The sequence below is a fragment of the Myripristis murdjan genome, chromosome 23 (genome assembly GCF_902150065.1).
Source record: "Myripristis murdjan chromosome 23, fMyrMur1.1, whole genome shotgun sequence".
In the NCBI taxonomy this organism is placed as follows: domain Eukaryota; kingdom Metazoa; phylum Chordata; class Actinopteri; order Holocentriformes; family Holocentridae; genus Myripristis; species Myripristis murdjan.
Window position 1 is genome coordinate 19,277,406 of NC_044002.1, and position 21,037 is coordinate 19,298,442.

A 21,037-nucleotide genomic window follows, 5' to 3' on the forward strand; every position below is an offset into this window, starting at 1 on the left:
GTGGAGTTTGGTTATTCTAGCTAAGTTATGTTTACATCTATGGACCCAAACCCGGTTTACTTGAGTAACCAGGTTAAAAACAGAGCACTCCACGGATCCAGCAAATGTCTCAGCAGAGCGAGAAGCATAAGCTCGAGAAGATGGCAGCCTGCCTGTGGGAGGCGAGTCTGGCAAGCCAGATCTTTCTTTCCCTCTTTCTTTCCAAGAAGGAGCTTGTGCTCTCCAGGAACCGGCCATCTTCCTGTTTCCTTTATCGCTTCATCTCGTTGTTGTTTTTCTGTTTTCCGCTGTGCTATTACCTCTAAGGTCTCATCCAGTCCAGTTTTGTTTCACCTTTCTATCATTAATATTTTGCTTCTTTCATGTGTCTGTTCCCTTTGTTATGAATTGAGGTTGTATTGTACGCCTCCACAGGTTTTCATCACCTGACCTTCAGAAATTAGTAATTTGTTTCTCTTCACTGTGTTTTTATCATCACATTTCATCTCAGTGTATTTATCACACATCCTCTATGTTTTATCACTGTGCAAATGAGGTAAAACTACACAACAAAATGTATAGGAATAAATGAACTCGCTCCTCAAGCAATAACACTATTGGTTGATATACAGTTTCAATTTAACACCATTTGGTCATGAGCGTCTCAGCAGGAAGCGTTCAGACGGCTGAGGTCTATCAGCAAAACCCCAGAGGACGAGTGACTTCTCAATCCAAAGTAGAGGCTGCAAAGAAAAAAAGAAATGAAAAGAAAAAAGAATCCATCTCTTCAGACGTAACGGTTTCCGAAACTGTTGCTACACCAAAGAAGCCATCCACTCAGACGCTCTCTTTTCAGAAAAGATTGTCTTTAAATCACTCAGCTATTCTGTTGCAGGGGCAGCAAAAACAGTTTTATTCTAACAGTCAAAGCCAAATATAAAATCGCACAGCTCTCCTTATCAAAGTCCCCACACTCTGAAATGGTTGGATGCACTTTCATTCTATGCAGATCTACAGTGCTGTGTATAGTTTGTTTTTTGGATTGCGAAAGATGAATAAATGACGGCCAAAATATGGGCTTACACACACGCGCACATTTACAGTATTCACCAAGTTATATCGCTGAACACCAAGGGCGACCTCTCATCCTGGCAGCGCGGTGCTCTGGAGGATCTGAAGCCCTTTTTTTTTTCCATCTCTTGCTTTGCTGCCCCGCCTTTCCTCTCCGCCCCCTCACTTGCTGTCTGTCTACCTCTGTCCTTGCTCTGACCGAACAGGCCAGAGGGAGCTGAAAGCTTTTTGTGTCACCGCAGATGTGTATCTCAGTCGGGAGGGCTGGCGTTTAGCTGCCGTTTAGCCGGCTGGTCGGAGGAACACAACAGAACAGAGCTGCAAGAGCGCCGAGGCCACGTTTGCTCTCAGCTCTTCCTCTCTCCCCTCCTGTTGCCATGAATAAGTCATGGAAATGAGACTGTGATGAGATCAAAGCGAGCCGAGTGTTACCGAGCCACATTTGTCATCTTTATCAGCGCTCGGCACCAAGGCGGGAAAAAGAGGAAGTTTGTTGTAGGACTGATTGTTATCGTTGTTAACACCAAGTCTGGCTGCTGCAAACAGCCACATTAGTTTAAGTGGGCAGAGCTAGATGCAGCGGTAAAACTGATTACAGACCCTTGTGAGTGAGTGTGAGTGTGAGTGTGTGTGAGCAGTGTCTGCATGTACCTGTGAATGTTGTATGTGCATGTATCTCTTGAACTTCAGATGATGCTTTTGTATGCATAGTCGTGGGTGTGTGTGCACCTTGTGATCTTCAGGTGTAAAGAATAAGCCGTGTGTGTGTAGTGTGTGTGTGCTACATGTGCATCCGTGCATATCCCCATAGCTGTGATGCGTTTCTCTGTGATTCTGATAGATACCATCCTCTCTTTCCCCTCACTTAGCACGTCTGCCTGCAAGCAGCCCGTGTTATCTGCAGCTGTTTGATTTTCTTTTTTTCTTGTTATTTATGAGCATGCATGAAGGCCGCAGTTTATTTTCTACTGTAAAGCTCTTATTTTGTATAATTCAGTACATTTTTACATCACAATGGCCCTGTTACAGTCTTTTGACCTTACTGCATATTATACTGTGGCCTGGTTGAATACCCCTCTCTGATTGGCTGAAGGGTGCGTGTTCAAACCTTTATCACTGCTCTAAATTCATATATTTGGCATATAAACACCCTAACAAAGTAACTAAGCTAATAACCTGACTATCTTACCAAGCTACAAACTCTTAGTCTGTGCTTACTGCTTCAAAATGATGATTATTTTTGAGCATTGTCATAATTTTAACACCAACACTGAGCCAGATTAGCCATTTTTGTGTAGATATGAGCTGTATTTAGTCCACTTTGGCAAATCTAAATGCTGTGGCTCGAACTGAATAATGTTAGCGCCATCATCCAGCTTTTTTGGTGCGATTTTCTATCCCTAAGTTGATTATCTCTCCCAGTTTTTTTTTATTGTTGGCATGTGGCCATGGTGTAAGCAGAGTAATTATTATTTAAGTTGTGGGAAATGTGATCCTTAATGTTTGGGGAAATATGCAACTGGTGGCGTTAACACAGTGCTAATACAGCACTGTGGTTCATTTTCAGTACGTTTCAGTACAAATTCAAATGTTAAAGTTGCAAAATAAAGTATTACCTGTTGTTTTGAGATAATTAAAAGATATTGGATAGCTCAGTCAAAGGTTTACGAGCGGAAGAGCAGAGCCTCTATCTGCAGAGTCACCAAATTAGTGGATTTGAGACTGACCCAGTCGGTGGAGTTGTTTTTGTGGCTTTTTTTTTTTTTTTTTTTTTGCATCCAAATCTCCTGCTCACAATTCATCCACATTAATTCATAATTGTGCTAATAATTAATTTGTCCCATGCCAAATGTTCCCACAAACTTGGACAGAGTTGCAGATTTGTTTCTTTGTTTTGGCATCAACAAAAGTGTCTTGTTTTTAGCTTTGAGAGAGACTGTGAAGGAAATGAAAATGAACAGTGAACTCTCGAGCATCACAGGAGGAATGCTGTGGGGGTTTTTTTGTTTTTTGTTTTTTTTTTTTGGCGTGGATTCCCCTGTTAAAGGCCCAGTCCTCAACCTGAGCACCGTGCCCCCCTCCTATGGCAGACTGTCCCACTCTCAGCTCTTGTTCTCTCTGGGTTAAGATGTTTCTAAGTGCTAGATGCAAGGGCCGACCTCATATGACAGCTGAACAATCATTTTTAACTACACTTTGGAGTTCAAATGCTTTATTGATGTCTGAAAAAGCCTGCAAGCTCAGAAGCAAAATGCCACTCTATTTTGAGTTAAGCTGGGATCAGAAAGGGATCGTTTTCCGCTTGCGTTCCTACCTTTCAAGAATCAGTGTCAGCCCACTCATAACTTAAATAGTTATTAATAACTTCAAAAGGTGCCTCACTCTCTCTGCTTGTGGCTGCTGCGGTATCTGTCCGCCTTTTGTCGAGCATAAAAAAAGAGGATGGCTGGCTTGTGACTGCGAGGTTGCTGGTTCAAATCCCCAGTTTTCTGCTGAAATCTGAATGGAGAAAGTGAATAGGCGGTATTCTTCCAGCACAAGAGCAAATCCCTGGATAAAATTTGATAAAAGCTTAGTATCAGTAAATATAATCTGTAAGGTACAAGATGTATAAATATATATAAAAAGGAAAAACTAAATAAAAAGTGATTAATAAGTAAAGAAGTTAGATTGTGAGACTGTTCATAAATCAAAATAATCATTAATGGTTGTCAGTTATCATGTAACACTTAACTAATTACACTTTATGAAAAGGAGAAAAACATTAATTTATCATTGTTTTTACATGGAGGTAAAGCAAAAGTAATACTGTCAAGACTTGCATTGCCAGTTATATCTTTAAAGTCACAATGCAATGAAAAATTACTTTTTTCACTTTGTCAACTTTTATGCTAATATGCACCTTTTTAAATGAAAAAAACATAATTCTTATTTGTTGTATTGTTATATCAATTTAATACTTTTAGTCCTAACAAATAGAATATATTAATCATTACACCATGGCGTACCCGGAGGCATAACTAAAATTTGCAGCCAATTAAAAACATCATTGGTTTTATTTTTTAAAAGTCAGTGATGGCTGCCCCTCAGCTTTCCCATTCAGTAATACTGATTAAACTGTGGCTTATATAATGGTTTCAGCAGCAAATACACCAAATTCATGATGCCAGATGTTCTCAAAGAGCAATAAAAAAAAGTTATCCTGTAGCCACAGCATCACCGGTTTGATCAGCTAACTGCATGAAATGTAAGTGGCTGAAATAGCTGCAGGAAATAGGATGATGTCGTTGTCTCTCTTCCTCTCTCCCTGCCCTCTCCGTTTCTCCTCCTCCTCCTCCTCCTCCTCCTCCTCCTCCTCCTCCTCTTCTCCCGGCTGATTCTCAAAGTGAGATGAGCAGTGCAGGCGACGCTCTCCCCATCTAGGTGACAAATGGCGATGGGCGGCTGGAGTGACAGCGACCATAATATATGTCGCTGTGCGCTCTCCGTCTTCGTAAGGTCAAAGCCACAGTCTATAGAATAAGGACATCCGTTTTATGATCACATGCTAATGGCGAGCTCCTCATTAATCCATGTTCCCGGGTCGAACAGGAAGTGAAAGTGAAGCAGGGTTTCGTTAATAGCAGTTGTTCGATTGTTAAACCTACCGCCATGTGCCCTCACACACACACACACACACACACACACACTCACACACAAATCTAGGTAGTTCCTGTTCATTACCTTCTGATTAAGCGCATTGATTCAGTGGATATTGGATAACGGCGGGTGCAGGTGTTTATTGCAGGTGTTTATTTTCCCTTCTGTTGCGGCCACAGGCTTGTAGAGCACAGGGAACATTTTCTGTAATTACAGTTGAAACGAAAAAGAAACCAGCGCCACGTCACGTCGTCTGAGTAAGTGCTGCGTGTAGCTGAAATGTCAAGCAAGAGGTTTTTCGTACCTGCTGTTGAGCTGGTACATCTCGAGTGATTTCATCCCCCTCCGTCTCGCTTATTCAAATTCCAATCAGTACAGCCAGTTACTTCTAAATTGCAACCTCTCCGGCTCTTGAGTTTGGTTATTTTATTATTATTTTTTTTTTTGTATTATATTTTTGTTATCTTGATTGGCGCAAAAGAAGTAAACATCTTTCTCCCACTCCAATCTCTCTAACAAGTGTTTTTATGCAAAACAGGTCTCCTGGTGCGGGCAATGGAAAAAATAAAAAATTTAAAAAAACATGGTGAGAGGTCCGGGCATGCAAGATTAATGAGTCTGACTGTGGAAAAGTGACTCCTTCATTCATTTATTCATTTATTTGAACATTTGTTAGTTTCTTCAAAGTTTGATTGATTCTTATAGTATATGGTCTTATCTTTATGCAAAAATAGAAGAAAAAAAAATCCCCTGTGCCACTCTGCCCTTGCTGTTTTTATAACACTTCTTTCTTTCCTGATTAGTCCAGCGGTGCAGGAGTTCTGCCAGGGCACGTTGGCTCTGAGTTTTGCCTTTGTTGTGTTAGTTTTTTGAAATGTTCATGAAGGTTATTCAATGAATCAAACGTTGCCCTGTTTGGCAGGGTTATCTAGTGGATGGATTGGAGTTTTTCAGCTGGACCCAGGGTTGCCAGGTCTGTGAGACAAAAGCAGCCAAACAGCAACTCAAAACCAGCCCAAAACCCGCCCAACCTGGTATAAAAATGGCCCAAAAATCAGCCCAATACCAGAACTCAAAATATGCCCATAAAAATCCATATATGTTGCTTTTAAAGTCCAACAGCATTGCTTTAATTGCAAAATGCACTATAATATCTATAAAATAACACCATAAACATTAAAGGCAATTTCCCGAAACAGTTCTTTCACCTATTTAATTTACAGTATATCAGAACTTAAAATATAATATGGGATACCATACTTCAGCTGACAGGCACTGGGCACGAGTGGTGCTGATGATGTGATTGGTCATGTGCTGAGTGGCCTCACACAGCACTGGCATATTATTTGTCTGTGGAGCATGTGACATATGTGGATAGTTTATATGCTGATCTGGCCCGGAGTCAGTTTGACAGGATTTGGGTATAAACATTGGTCATTGAAGATATGAATCTTTATTGATGTCTGCCCAAGCCCAACCCGCGGACAAAATTTGTTACCAGCGGCAACACTTAAAAAGTAGCCCAATTTGGCGGAAAAAACGCGGACGTGGCAACCCTGGCTGGACCGTCTGGGTGCATGCCTTGACCCGTCTCTTCTCCTCTCCCAGCATTACCTCCTACCAGACGTTACCCAGGAACATGCCCAGCCACCGCGCCCAGATCGTCCCCCGCTACCCGGAGGGCTACCGCACGCTGCCCCGCAACAGCATGATGAGGCCCGACAGCATCTGCAGCGTGGCCGGCTCCGTGTACGACCGGGCCCTCCGTCCCGCCTCCACCACCACCGTGACGACGGCGGAGAAGAGGAGGTCGATGAGGGACGACACCATGTGGCAGCTGTACGAGTGGCAGCAGAGGCAGGCCTTCTCCAGGCAGAGTCTGGCTCCGCCGATGGGTACAGACACCAGAGCCAACACACAAACACGGCTTACTTTCCTGTAGGAGCGGTGAAGGTGCAGAGAGGAGTTTCAGTCTCACAAACAGTTCTCAGAGGCAGAAATACTTACATCAGCTGAATGCCACCTCAGCAGGTGGGGCTACATAATATTTTCTGGCTGTGTAACGTTAGAGTGAAACCCAGTGAAAACAGCAAGAGGTAGGAGATAGGAGCTACTAAAATACTATAAAGCTTAATGCTCTTGAAAAAAAATGTATGAAACAAGAGGTAATTGACATTTCATTCATATTTTCACCAGAGTTCTCAGTTATTCTAGTTTCTTAGATGTTTAATTGTTTCTACCTCCTGAGCGGCTGTATCTCTTTCTTTTTTTTTTTTTTTAATAAATAAAACTGCAGTGAAGGGTTTAATTTCCAAACCTTATATATGTATGTGTAGATTTGAAAAGGTTATTTGTGACCTTCATAGCTTGAATTCCTTGTATTTCACAATGTCGGCGTCATCAAAAGTGTTATTTGGTAAGCTTCTAGGATGGCAAAGTAATTTCAAGCGTTCCACAATGAGCTGCAATTTTTGTGCCATCGTTTTCTAAGCCAAAAGCCGAGCTGTTGGCCTCCTCACAGAGGCAGCACAGAGAGCATTTTGTGTTTCCTACAAAGTGGCTGAGAGTGTAAGCTGTTCGTCTTCCTCTGGTCTTGTGTGGCTGCAGCGGCAGGACACTACGGCACGCTGCCCACCACCAAGACCATGGGCAACATCTCGGAGCACGCCGTGGCCCACTCCATCCCCACGTCCCCGTCTCACGGCTCGCTGGCACTTTACAGCACCTTCTCCCCTCCCCGGCAGCAGACCACCCACAACCCCAACTCCCACTCCGAGGTTTCCTCGCCCGTCTTCAGGGGCGACGTGACGCTGGACCGCCGACACAGGACACACCTCACAAAGGTAGAGGCGCCCCAGCAGTCACTTGCTTTATTTTAGACCAAATGGTTGATAGTCAGAACTTTTGGTCAACATTTAACTTCTGTAACTTTGACCGTTAGACCATAACGTGTCACTGTGACTCTCCGTTAAATAAAGATTAATGAAATTTCTTTAGCAGCCCCTTAAGGCAGTGCAGCCCATTTCAAGGGTACAGGAAACTCTTAGTCCTGGGATGAAAGCAGTACACAAAAAATGAAAAATAAGATAAGAAAAAAAAATGAAAGGGAAACTACCGTGTCATGCAAAAATGATAAGTTTATTACATCATTTAGATGACTTTTACAGTGTTTGTAGGCTTTTCAGACACAAAAACCAAGTCTGTATTTGAAGGCTGTAATAATCCGTAAATATCTTTTTTATAGTGGCTTCCCTCTCAATATTATTTTACTGTAGTCTTTGAAAACGAATTTTTAATCCTTAGGATGGACTTAGTTTGAAAGCACATAATTGAACACTAAATTAACACATGAGACGTGCAAAGAAAAAATCAAACTTCATGGCGTGTCTTACAAAATGTCAGGGACGGACCATTATCATCTACAGCGTGGCTGGCCAACGCCCGATATTTAATTAAAGATTTCACTTTGACCGAGGTTCCTACACAAACCTGGGAAAAACTGGGAAAACTCATCAAGTATTTTCCAGGTCTTTGAAATGTTTTGGAGTTGGCCAGGCGCCGAAAAATGCTGTTCATTCCTGCCTCATATAAGACGCCACATATCTTTGTAGCTGTAGGCCTCACTGTCATTTCACCTGTTGTGATATTGTGTGATATTGTGCAGAGTATTCCTCAGCCGCCGAGCGATAGTGGTTGACAGTCATACAGCCCAGACACTATTAGCACAGATCAGATCAAATACCAGTCGAGATATTGCGGTCTGGAAAATGCAGGCAGTGTTGAAATGGAAAAGTGTAGCAACCTCTGGCAAACTCACACGTTTGTCCAACACTCACAGCCGCAAATGAAGTGAGAATTAAGTATAAATTGATCCTCAGATTCAGAGTGTTTTAAAGCAGACACGAAATGGCTGAAAATTACAATGTGTCTCCGTGTCTAAAGATTCAGATGTTTTACTAAACTGCATTTCTTGTTTGTCTTTTCAACACATATTGACGCAAGTCCAGCCTCCCCTCAGCTGAGCTGCCGTTTCTTTTGGCTCTCAAGATCTTTCTCTCTTCCTCTCCCTCGTTAAAAACATACTAAAGCTCCTGGCATCCTAAACTAAAAGGGTCGATCTCAGATATGGAAATGGTCCTGGATCTGAAGAGTCCACAGATGGTCCCTCTGATTTTCCCACAACAATCTTCAGAGAGAGAGCGGGAGGGAGGAAGGGAGGGAGAGGAGAGGGGATGCAATGAGTTGAAATTGCAGTCAGTGTATGATTCGCAATTAAATGGATGAGACCAATCCCCTGTCACAAGTCTAAAACCCAGGTCCAATCCCTGTCACCAGCCTGTGAGCCGAGGTGACAACCTCTAATGAAGCCGCACAGAGTCTGTGGTCTGTCTGAGACTCACTAAATGTCTAAGACACATGTTCAAAGAGTAGGTAATGCTCATCCTGCTCTGTATTCCAAGCCGAAGGGTGAAGAAAGTGACAGATAAAAAGCACTAGTTAGAGCCTTGCAGCAGGAAATAATTAATTTATTTGAAACTGAATTGCAATAATTTTCAATCTATGAAAGCAAAGAGGACGCTTTGTCGGTTGTCATTGCAAGTGAGTGCAAACGGAGCTGAATTGAATTTGCGGTCGGCGTTTGCAACAACAGAAATATGATTTTGGCAGATTGAAAGATCAGAGAAGAGCCTTGGATTAGGAAATAGCTCTGCTTAAATGTTTACTTTTGCTTCTTTTGGAGAATAATAATGTTCCCCTTTCAGCGTCGAGATGATAAATCCCCCCTCAGTCAGTCTAGTGACTGAAGCTAATTTAATTGAATCCAGCCTTATTGTATTGAATTGAATTGAATTGCATTATTGTTCTGTATTTGCAGCCAAAGACAGCAAATGTTGGCAGATAGAAACAAGAAGGAGGAGCATTGCATTAAGGGATTGTTAGATGTTTATTATCGCAAAAATTTGATTTTAAAAGTGCAGTGATGGTGAATTCCTCTTACACTTCTGTTACAGTAACTGAACTCAACCCTATTGAATCTAACTGAATGTAACTGAATCTAATTGAACTGAATTGAGTTGAGAGAAACTGAAACTTGGGTCAATGCCATCTTCCTCCCACAGTACGGCTACCCACCTGACCGCAGGTCCATCGCGGCTGGCGTGCCTCCTCAGACCATCACCCCGCAGTCGCTGCAAGGCAAGACGGTCAGTGGCCCCATTCCTCTCCTCATCGCCCCTCAGATACACTCACCACTAACAGATGTTGTCCTGCTTTTAATTCACATCACTGGTAAACAGAGAGCATCGGAATAAATGAAAGACAGTTTCTGCTCTCTCCTGCTTACGCAACGCAAAGACAGACACTCGCAGACACTCACTTCACATGTCTATCTCAATGATGTGTTCTTTTTTTACTCTCAGCAGCCCCTTATTGCTGTTTCTCCACTTCTCTCAGCGGGGCCAGTGTAATTATTGACAATGGCATTGTGTCTTAATGATGTACGCATACACAATGCTGCAGCGCAAATGAAATTGTCCTCGCCCGCGCCGACGACAATCAGAGCGAGGACTGATATTCCTCTCTGAAGCAAGCTGTGAATAATATTGTGATTGTTTGACGGCAGCGGAGCGCCTCGGCAGCTTGATGAGAAAAATTTGTCAAATTATTTTCCACAAAGCTTTTGCAGTTCACTGTTTTGTTACAGTGGCTGCGTTCCCCCATTGGGGCGTGCAGCTGCTATTATCGATACTGTACGCTGCCGGGCCAAACAAACAGCACTGCCGTCACGGGATATCGCCGTGTGTGTGCGCGCGTGTGTGTGTGTGTGTGTGTTCATGCACCATGCTCCAGCTGAACATGTGTGGGTGTATGCTTGTGTGTGTGTGACTAGGGCCGGGCAATATATCAATACTATATTGATATCACAATACGAGACTAGAAAGATAGAAAGATACTGTTTGGGTTTTTTGAAATTAGACTATGATATGGCATGAGTTTTGTATTTTCCTGGTTTTGAAGGTCATGTTACAATGAAGTTATGTCATTTTCTGGATTTATTATTATTTCACTTGTGCCAAAATTATGCTGTTGCCTGTGATATTATATGGCATTGTGCTGTTGCATGCCGTTGTTACGGTATCTGTGTTTCTACGCTGTCGCTTCCTCTTGCCTGTGTCTGCTGTTGTGTTTGTGTTTCTCTGTCTACTGTAATAACCACTTTTCAGCCAGATGGCTTTGACTACACGCTGCATTCTTGGAGTTTTCTAGCCTACCGTAAGCGAACCAGAAAACAGGAGCAGTCCAACAGACAAACATCAGCAGTACACAAAACCAGGCCCATGGGCACAATGGATGCACCGTGCACTTTAATGGGTAGTAACTGTAAAAAACCGTCCACACAAGATGACAATAGACAAACACAGGAAGCAGTAGCAGCAGACAAGTGAAAGTGACTGAATAGGCCAATGCAGTGTACCAAGATATAGCAACATTACCAATATATAAACCAAGATACACTGAGAGCACCATCTGCAAACAGCATGGTACCATCTGTAACGGCATAATTTGGGCACAAAATGAACCCCATACATGCCGAGGTATTCGTCAAAGATATAGTGATATTTGCTGTTATTATATTGCCCGGTCGTATGTGTGAGACCTGATTGTGTGCATGCTAATGTGCACCAACCCATCCAGCCAGCCATAACCGGAACCATCTGGCAGCTCCCATCCTCACGAACTCGCTGCGTCATGTTTTACTCCCGTTTTATTCCAGTCAGTCGATGGTTGTTGTTTTTTTTTTTGTTTTTTTGTTTTGATGTCGAGAAGTGAGGCAGCTCTTCTTCTCTCCTCTGTGTGTTGCTCTGTGCAGCCGGAGGAGCTGACCCTGCTGCTGATCAAACTCCGTCGGCAGCAGGCGGAGCTCAACAGCCTGCGGGAGCACACAGTAGCTCAGCTAATGACCCTGGGCATGGAGGGGCCCAACGCCAAGGTCAGCACTGTGTGTATGCGAGTGTGTTGTGCATGCACGCGTTAATGCTTTCCCGGTTATGAGGTCAGCATCCCATAAAGTGTGCGTGTGTTGTGTGAGTGTGCGGGGGAGTTTCCTTGTGTTGCTGTATATGTAGGTTGTTGTGGGTGTGTGTGCATAACTCCGGGTGCTGGGGATTGAGGTGTTGTTGAGGTGTGAGTGGGCTTTGGTCTGTGTGTGTGTGTGTGTGTGTGTGTATAGGTGCTTGGTGCATGGTTGCCCTCCTCCTGTCTGAGGTTGCTGTGCGGTTGTGGGTCAGGAGAGCATGCATCCCAGCAGATGTATTGAGCAACATAACATCCGTTGTCTGTTTCCGCTTCTGTGCTTCGGTGTTCTGCATCTTGACTTTTGAGCGCTGGTTTGAACCCCTTGATGTGTGCATTGTTGTTGTTTTTTTTTGTTTTCGATCCGCTCTGCAATAGTCCACTGGTTAGTCCAACAATATTGTGGAAGCCCTTTGGGAAAAAGTATTTTATAATGCATGCACATGTGCAATATGTCTGGTATTTCCATACGCAAGACTGCTATGCAAATTCCCAGTGCAGCATGTGTTTTAAGTTGAGGTTCGGTAAGTTGTGTGATTTGCTCTAGACTTGAGGATTAATGCACTTTGGGTTATGAATGAAACGATTCAGTGGAGACACAATAACCCTGCTCAAGCAACACATTCATTAACTGTCTATGGTTTGTGCATCTTCTCAATAGGGCTGCATGATCATAAAAAAAAAACAAAACATGATAATCCTGATTATTTTGCTCTTGTAATCATGATTGTCAATCATAACCACTAGTCTTGACAATTTTAGAAATACACTTTTTATATATTAAAACACCATTGTTTGTAGTATATCACACATCTAAATATAGAGAAATTGAATGAAATTTTATTGCTAGAACTATAAACGCAAAGTCTACCATGAATAGAAATGAAAACTAAAATTGCAATATACAGTTATACATAATTAATGTTGCAGGCTTTCTCAAATTATCTTCTGTCCTCGCAGCAAACGCTCTGACTCTCTTATTTACTCTTCTTTCCTGTTGAAATGTGCCTCTTCCTGTCTCGGCTTGCCTTTGTCCTTCAACCCCTCTCTCCTCCATCTCTGCCCTCTGCTGCTGTCCATCTTTACCCAACGCTGCTTCACCTCTCTGACTTCTTCTCTCCTTCTTCTGCGGCTACTGTAGACCGAAGTTCTTTCCCATCACCTCCAGAGGAACCTTATTTACCTGGACAGCCAGGTGAGGACTTCTGACTCTGCTCCCCTCTGTGTCTCTCTGCACCCAAAACCAAAATATTAAATGAGCTTGGGGGAAAAATTGTGAAGCACCGAAACTTGACACCTCAGTTTTTCCCCCTTCTTAGGAGTAAACCTTTGCTCATGTTGTTTTTTTTAGACAACAAATACAAGCCACAGACACAGACATACAGCTACGTCTGCTTCGATCTACTTCTATTTGTATCTCTTTTTCTCTTCTAACTCTTGTGCTCTTGCTTTTTCACCACTGCTGGTTATTTTACACCTCGTCTCCTTGCTCAGATCGCTCTAGTCTGAACATCATCCATACTTAACTATCAACAGATCACTGTTTTACTGCAAGTGAAATCCAAACTGGGTTTAGTTAAAGGTTGCACAACCTGGTGCCTTCGGGACCCAAAAACAAGCCGCTTTAGACTCCAGCTAAACATTACATCTGCCAGATTCACCGATTTACACACCTTCTACTACGAAGAAGAACTAATCAGTGTGAATTCAATAGATAGATAGATAGTGTAGTGGTGCTGTTATATATTGGCAAATCATCACAATAGATATGCACACATTCTGCTGGGAGCTGCATTATTAAACATCAGTTATTTATGTTTATCATGGCGCAGCGACACTCAACTTTTCTGATTGCCTGAAAATGTCAGCAATCAAGACAGACACAGCAGCACAAAAAAATGCAAATGTCAAAATTGCATTTACATGGAGGCATAAGTTTGATTATGGGAAAGAAAGATGATAAAAATGAGTTTGGATAAAGTACTGTTACATAATGCATGTTTTTCACATTGACTTGCTCTCGAGCAGAATCCCACTCCACCTGGCTGAGAGCCTGTGGCCTCAACGGCTTTTCTAGTTGTTTTGAGTGCAGACACAAGATACTAAAAGTTTCACCGGAGTTAAATTCATTCGAGCAAGTGATGCAATTGCGGCTTTTCATCATCAGCAGCCATTGATTGTCTGCCTCAACTTGGATTGGCGCTAATGTAACTGATAACGTGCGTCTTCCAACTGGAATCTCATTAAGACCGCACGGCAACACGCCCCGGCTGCTGAGGTAAAACCTAACCTGTCTGCGGTTCGCACAAGCATACCCTGATCATGGCAGGCATCTAAATGTACTGTTTATTTTTGGCCTCCAGGTTAGAACTCGCCTTCCCATGGTTCCTGCATAATTGAATATGACTGTTTGGCTCTGAAAAGGTCATATGCTTCAGGGGGGGAGGCTGTCCTTGGAGTTACTGTGTGGGGGGAGAGGGAAGGAGTGGCTTGCAGTTCGGATCCTTATCGACAAGATACAAATTGGTTTGATTGCTGAATTGTCATTATTATTGCAAGAAAAGCTCTTGAAATGCCCCATCAAGGCTTTCATGCTCAATCAGTTTTGGGTTTACATGCAAAAAAAAGATAAGAAAATAATATCCTTTGCAACTTTTTTTTGTAGCTTTGAAATATACTCAAACCTCATGTCAGTGAAAGATCAAATTTCCAAATGCACTATTTGCTACCAGCCACCATGGTTCGTTTTAAATGTTAGAAAAGCTGAAAAAGAGAGGCTTCTTGGTGGATCATATGCTCAAATTGTTGCAGAAAAGGTCGTACATCATAGTCTGAAAGTTTGGTGTGTCTCACAGTCAGATTTCACAGTGGATTCTAATCTTCCTCTCCTCTTAAGAGAGAGAAGAGGGCAGCTTTCATTCCAGCTACAGGGTATCAGACATCAAACAGTGGTTGAGCCTTCAAAAAAACAAACAAAAAAAAACCATACTGCTGTGTTATTATACCGCTGTATCCTCTTTCTCCTTGGCGCTACGCTAGACGAAGGAGAATGAGCCTCTAATCTTCATGATTCACACTATGATCGAGAACTCGGCGCCAAGGCCGCAACTCTACCAGCAAGTAAGGTCCTGGGCAGGTTCTGGCTCGATTCAGCTTCGTCACGGTCCACTCAGGAAGTGGAATACACAGCTTTTTGTAAAAAAAACGTTAGTCTTTTGTCACATCGCTGTCAGCAAGTGAAAACGTCTTGATGCCTATGCATTTTTTTTCCCAGTGGTTTTTGGTTGCACACGCACTGGATCATCTTTCAGTTTAAAGCTACAGTACGGAACCACTGCATAATGTTTAATCTAAAAGCAAATGAGTTCACACAGTGACTAAGCTTTTTAGCCATAGATAAAACTCCTGTATCACTGGAAACACTGGAAAGCTCTTGTCTGTGGCAGTATTCCCGCGCTGATGCAGCTGACTCTCAGTGGTGAGTTTTACATCAACCACAATTAACAATTTTCCACTGGAATTGTAAATTACAACATGGCTAATTACCATGCCTGATGATTCTGATTCCTGATTTTCTCAGAGTTTTTTTTATAACTTTATTCTTTGCACTTGAGGATTGAAATCAAGCCTGAGGTATATTTTGCATTGTGCATTATTTCATTTTCTGCCACAAGAGGGAGACAAACCAGAAGTGGTATGTTCCGTACTGCAGCTTTAAGTTCAAACACTAAAATCACCCCATGTGGATTTGGAGGGTTTTCACTTGACAGCAACAATGTTTTAAATTGAATTTGCAATCAGACAAATCACATTTTCGGGATGAATTTCATAAGTTCCATCTCAAGAATATTGACTCTTGAACTGACAAAATTTAAACAACAACAAAAAAAAAGGTAATATTTCATAACGCTTCAGTGCTGCACTGACTGAAGAGGAGCTGACTGGAGCCAAGCCTTTGTCCTGGTAGCCCAGTGGCTGTGTATCCACACGTTCCCCCCTCACCATCAACCTCTTGTTTTGCCACTTTGGATGCAGTCAGTCCGTCCGTCAGCCCGTTGTTTCTCGGCAGCCCTACCTCAACGTCATCACGGCATTATTTGAGCTGTGTATTAACCTGTTTTGGTTCCAGCACATCTCATTTCATCGCTTTCTGTTTGATTCTGTTCGAAGTGACCTGAAGGGAAGCATGGCTTATGGTGTAACGCTACATAGCCATGGATCCCCGACCCCCTCATTGTCAGTTGTCATAATGGCACTGTTCATTGTCAGGTGTCACTTTGGAAATGCCAAACCAGTTCTTGCTTTTTCCCCCATTTGGTTGTTTTTGTCTTAATGGTCCCATATATATCGATTTTACAGCATTTCTGTTTCTGTTTTTGAGATGCACTGTGCTGTTGTTCTGGGTGACAGTAAGGCACTTCATGATGTTTCCAAGTAACTGTCCAAAGGCCGTTTAGTCAAAAGTATATACTGAATGATTTTGAAGAGTAATGCTTTGTTCATTACAACTCGGATCTTGTTAAAAAATGAGCTCCAACTTGTGAAAAAAACAATGAAATTGAACAATCATCCAACTTTGAATTTTAAGTTAGAAAATCGGGTCTTATTTCAGAGCTCAAGTGTTGCTGAACATGCAGAAATGGTGGAAAATAAATTGCATTTTGTTGTTTTGGGTAAAAATTGAATCCATTTAATAGCATTCATGTGTTACGTTAGCAAATACTTCTGCATACACTTTTATTTTATTTTTTTAATTCATGTAAGCATCCATTTCCAAGTTGAAAACGTTAACGCAGTGTTGTCGCAGCTTGGAAATTTACAAGTTTGAAATTTTGAGCTCCGAGTTGAAATAAACGCAGCATAAGCCCTCACAGTCACAATACTGGACCCTGATTGGCTAAAAGCACTTGCTCTTGAAGCACAGTGACCAGTCATGACCGAGTCCAGTTGTGTCTTGCAGCTATTCTGTAAAAAAAAGGGTGGATTTTTGAAAATGCAATAACTGTAATCATATAGAATCACAGTTTAGTTTTAAATTTATTTATAGCACCTATACATAAATAAAGGAAAAGTTGAATTCTCATAATAGGGCATCTAAGAGGACGTTGAATGCATTTATTGGTGCAAACTAGAAAACCTAGACAACCTCCTGATGGCTTGAGAATACAGTGTTACCCATTTCTAACATGTGTCTCATGAAATTACAAGGTCGGTTATAAATTCAATTCAAGTCCCGAGAATCGCTCTGGGTGGGCGGGTGCCGTCGTCTCTCAGCTGTACTTCCTGGAACAGAGCATAATAATAATGTTCACTGTAAAGCTTCAGTTGGGGGAAATGTCAGAGGGTTTTATCACTTTACTCCAGACCACTAAAAAAAAAAAAAAAAAGAAAAAAATCCCTCTCTCTGCCCTCATCTTTCACCTCCAGCCAAGGTCACCAGCCAGCTCTTTTTTTTTTTTTTAAGTGAAGACATCAGAAGGGAGAGCCAGTCGCCCCAGTGTAGTGAAGGAGTTATGAACCGTGTGTGTTTGTGTGTGCGTGTGTGTGTGCGCGCGCGCGCTTAAGGTTCCAGTTTTAGCCTGGGTGTCATGGAGGTTTATCTCGAGGCCTGCCAGAGAGGAGCAGCAGACCGTCATGAGGTTGGCCCAGGGCCGAGCGAGAGAGAGAGAGAGAGGAAAAACATGGAGAGGCAGGAGAGTTAAGAGGGGAATAAGCAGGGAAGAGATGACTGTAATCGGGTTACAGAAACAGCTCATCCAAATTCCCAAAAAAAAAAGATATTTTTCTATTTACCTCCAGTGCAGTGTATGCATCCAGGTAGTTTCTGGTTCGGATGGTGATTTGGCGAGGTTTCCAAGCCCGCCTGTTTCCTGTTTCCTAGAGTTTGCCAGGTACTCATGTCATTACCTTGAGCAGCACCTTTTGCTGTTGACCTTTTCACATGTAAATTTTTGACGCTTTGAGTTTAACAAAGCAATACCCATCCAGCCTCATTGTATTGGGGTGGAAGGAGACAGGAAACCTCACTAAAATCACATAGAAACTACCTAGATGGATAACCTGCACTAACCTTTTTTTTTTTTCTTTTCATCATTGTTGGTTATCCATCCATTTAACGTGCCTCTTAAAGTGAAACCTAGAATCACACAAGTAGTGGACACACACATACACACACGCAGTATACACACAAACGAAATGAAGAGGGATTTGTCTTTCCATTAGCAGCTGCAAGAATCCAGGGGTGAGGTGAAAGTGGACGGCACGGACAAAAACATATTTATTTTTGAAGGGCTTTGCACCGGCCCGGTGTTGCTTGTTCTCCCCTCATCCCGAACGCATTGGCAGTCCTTAGCTGCACCTCACTTTACCCTTCTTAGCGCTGGAAAATTCAGACAGGATAACCTCGGTAACACCTGGGTGGATAGTGTTAAGGGGAATAAAACAGGATTAGAGGAAATGCATGGAGAGCTCATCCCCTCATCCCCTCCCCTCTCTTGCTCTGGAGTGAACAGTGGGAACTGTATGAAGAGTTGCTTTCCAAAGTGAGTTCTCCGCTAACCTATTTGAAACAATGCCAGATTCTCTTAAAAATAGGATTTGATATTGCAAAGGTGAAATAAATTTGGTATTTTTAAAAGCCAGTAGGGCATTCACACCCCACACAAAAGATCTCTGTTTCAGAGATATGGAATGATGAGCGTCAGGTGGCTTTTTTTCCCCTCTAAAAATAGCATTTTGGAGCACAACTCTTCATATCCATCCTGGCCAGAGCCCCTTGCTCTCTGCTCATCCTAACAGATGTGTTGTTGTTGCCCCCTGCTGTCCGTCTCTGACCGTGCCGCCTCGTTTCAGATCAGCCCGGACGACTACAGAGACGGCTCCTTCGCCCCGCGCACAGAGGAAGTCGACATTGACGTAAGACGAGCACGTCCTTCAGCATCACCCTTAATGAAACGTCCCCCTCTGCATGTCAAATTCACAATCAAAGGGTCCAAATAAATTGAGTCGCTGTGTGTGTTTGTGCGATTCAGACCAAGCTGAGCAGGCTGTGTGAGCAGGACAAGGCGGTGAGGATGCAGGAAGACAAACTACAGCAGCTACACAGAGAGAAGGTACACCTGTGAGTGTGTGTGTGTGTGTGTGTGTGTACCTGGTATTGCTAATGTTGTGGGGACATAAATCTGTTTACACAGTCACGTTGTGGGGACTCGCCTCCTTTATGGGGACAAAAAGCAAGTCCCCATAAAGGAGCACCATTAATTTTAGGGTGAAGACTTGATTTAAAGCTAAGATAACTTTAGGGTTAGGTTAAGGTTAGGGTTAGGGTTAGGGTTAGGCAGGTAGTGGTGTGTGTGTGTGTGTGTGTGTGTGTGTGTGTGTGAGGGCTGCAACTAATGGATATTTTCATTGTTGACTGATCTGTCAATTTGGTCAATCAAGCATTAAAAATTAGGAGCAAGTTTAAAGTCCAAAGTGATGTCCTTAGTCTGACCAGCAGCCAAAAAACCTAAAATATTAAATTTGTAATGATAAGAACAAAGAAAAGAAAGCAAATCTTAGAATTTTACAGATCTTAGTGAAGCTAGAATCTGCAAATGTTTGATATGGTTGCTTGATAAATGACTAAAAGGGTAAATCGGTTACCAAAATTAGTTAGCTAGTTAACTATTTGGAACTATTTGACTGATAAACTGTTTCAGCTGTTGTGTGTGTGTGTGTGTGTGTGTGTGTGTGTGTGTGTGTGTGTGTGTGTGAATTTTGCATGCATACTCGTTTCTTTGTGCAGAATCGTGTGTATGCATGTGCACCTCTTGTGTACATGGGTTTGTTTTGACATAATTCGCCTATATACATGAATTTGTGTGTGTGTGTGTGTGTGTGTGTGTCTCCCCCAGCACACTCTGGAGACGGCCTTGCTGTCTGCCAGCCAGGAGCTGAGCGAACAGGGCAGCTCCAACCCTGCAGCGGTGCAGAGCCTCATCCAGCAGAGAGACGTGCTGCAGAACGGCCTGCTCAGTACCTGCCGAGAGCTGTCTAGAGTCAACACTGTGAGTGCACCCTGACACACACACACACACACACACACATACACACTACTAAAAGACCAGTATACAGACTTGCATCAGCCTTGCGAGACTTTATTCATTAAAACTGTTTTCTGCAGCGCTTTGTGGAGAAATACACCCATCTTATCAGCTTAAATCACCAAAAGGGCTGCAGCAACGAAGGGCGTCCGATCTCTCTTAATTAAGATGCAGTAGATTTGGCCTGTTTGCCCAAACTGGTGGAAAATCTCCCCTCTCTGATTTAAAGATGCACCGTGCAATATTGCACAGTAAGAGTTGATTTAAGTGAAGTCATTCAAACTCAGCTGCTAAAAAAAGACATGGAATAAGAAAGTAATGTGATAGTTGAATGTACCTGATTCTTGTCATCAGACCGATTCAGTGATGAATTATGTGCTTATTCCATATTTTTGGTCAGCTGAGTCTAGATCTAAGTGATTTTGTCTGGTGCATCTGTAAAAGTAATATTATGTTGCATTTTTTTTTTTTTTTTACGGTAAAATGACCCTTTGCAGTGTCATCACCCTCTACTCTGCAATTTACAACCACCCTGTTGTTATTTCCTGGTTTTAGCTTTCTAAATCTCTCTGTTGTTCTGAATAAGCTCCTCCTCTGCCCTTCACCTCACACCTCACTTCTTCAACTTGATTCAGAGCTTCTCTGAAACTGCACATTGATGAACACATCCAAATTCCAGGTGGATCACACGAGTGCCTCTGTTGCTGCAATCAGCACTGTAGCAACAATAAAAAAAAGTTAATTCAAAGCAGCTTACCTTGCAGCTGAACATCTGCAGTTTCACCACTTATTCAAACTGAAGTTAAAATAAACCAAGTAATCCAGCAAGAGCCTCGTAAGAGTGAAATGTAACCCTCATTTCTGTCCCCCAAAACATTTTTTTCACCTTTAGTTTAGCAGGACTCGAGCAGAGTTTGAGCTCTCAACGCCCTCTAGTGGTCAGAAATCGCTCAGTGCCGCTTCAAGTTGCAATAATTGAATTGATCTCAGCTGACAAAGAATAATAATAATAAAACTTTATATTTGTACAGCACCTTTCATACAAGAATTGCAGCTCAAAGTGCTTCAAGAAGTGAAATAAGCATATCATTTATTAGCAACTTGATGAGAGCCGTGTAAACTCAACCGCCAGATTACATGCTTATTTCATGCATTTGCCAGTGGAGTCTTCATTTAAATCATCTCTCACC

General features: G+C 42.5%; 1 protein-coding gene across 4 annotated transcripts in view; it reads left to right on the top strand.

Annotated features, from left to right (window-relative positions):
• Window positions 1–21,037, top strand: part of LOC115354888 (pleckstrin homology domain-containing family A member 5-like) — a 207,084-nt gene that overhangs the window by 166,355 nt on the left and 19,692 nt on the right. For 2 of the 4 annotated variants that reach the window (XM_030045399.1, XM_030045396.1), the window contains 9 exons: window positions 6,298–6,584; window positions 7,297–7,532; window positions 9,810–9,893; window positions 11,561–11,680; window positions 12,905–12,958; window positions 14,803–14,883; window positions 18,616–18,678; window positions 18,795–18,875; window positions 19,659–19,811. In XM_030045399.1, coding sequence (XP_029901259.1) covers window positions 6,298–6,584; window positions 7,297–7,532; window positions 9,810–9,893; window positions 11,561–11,680; window positions 12,905–12,958; window positions 14,803–14,883; window positions 18,616–18,678; window positions 18,795–18,875; window positions 19,659–19,811 — 1,159 coding nt within the window. The remainder of the gene's footprint in view (window positions 1–6,297; window positions 6,585–7,296; window positions 7,533–9,809; window positions 9,894–11,560; window positions 11,681–12,904; window positions 12,959–14,802; window positions 14,884–18,615; window positions 18,679–18,794; window positions 18,876–19,658; window positions 19,812–21,037) is intronic. The other 2 variants (XM_030045397.1, XM_030045398.1) reach the window with 2 other exon arrangements.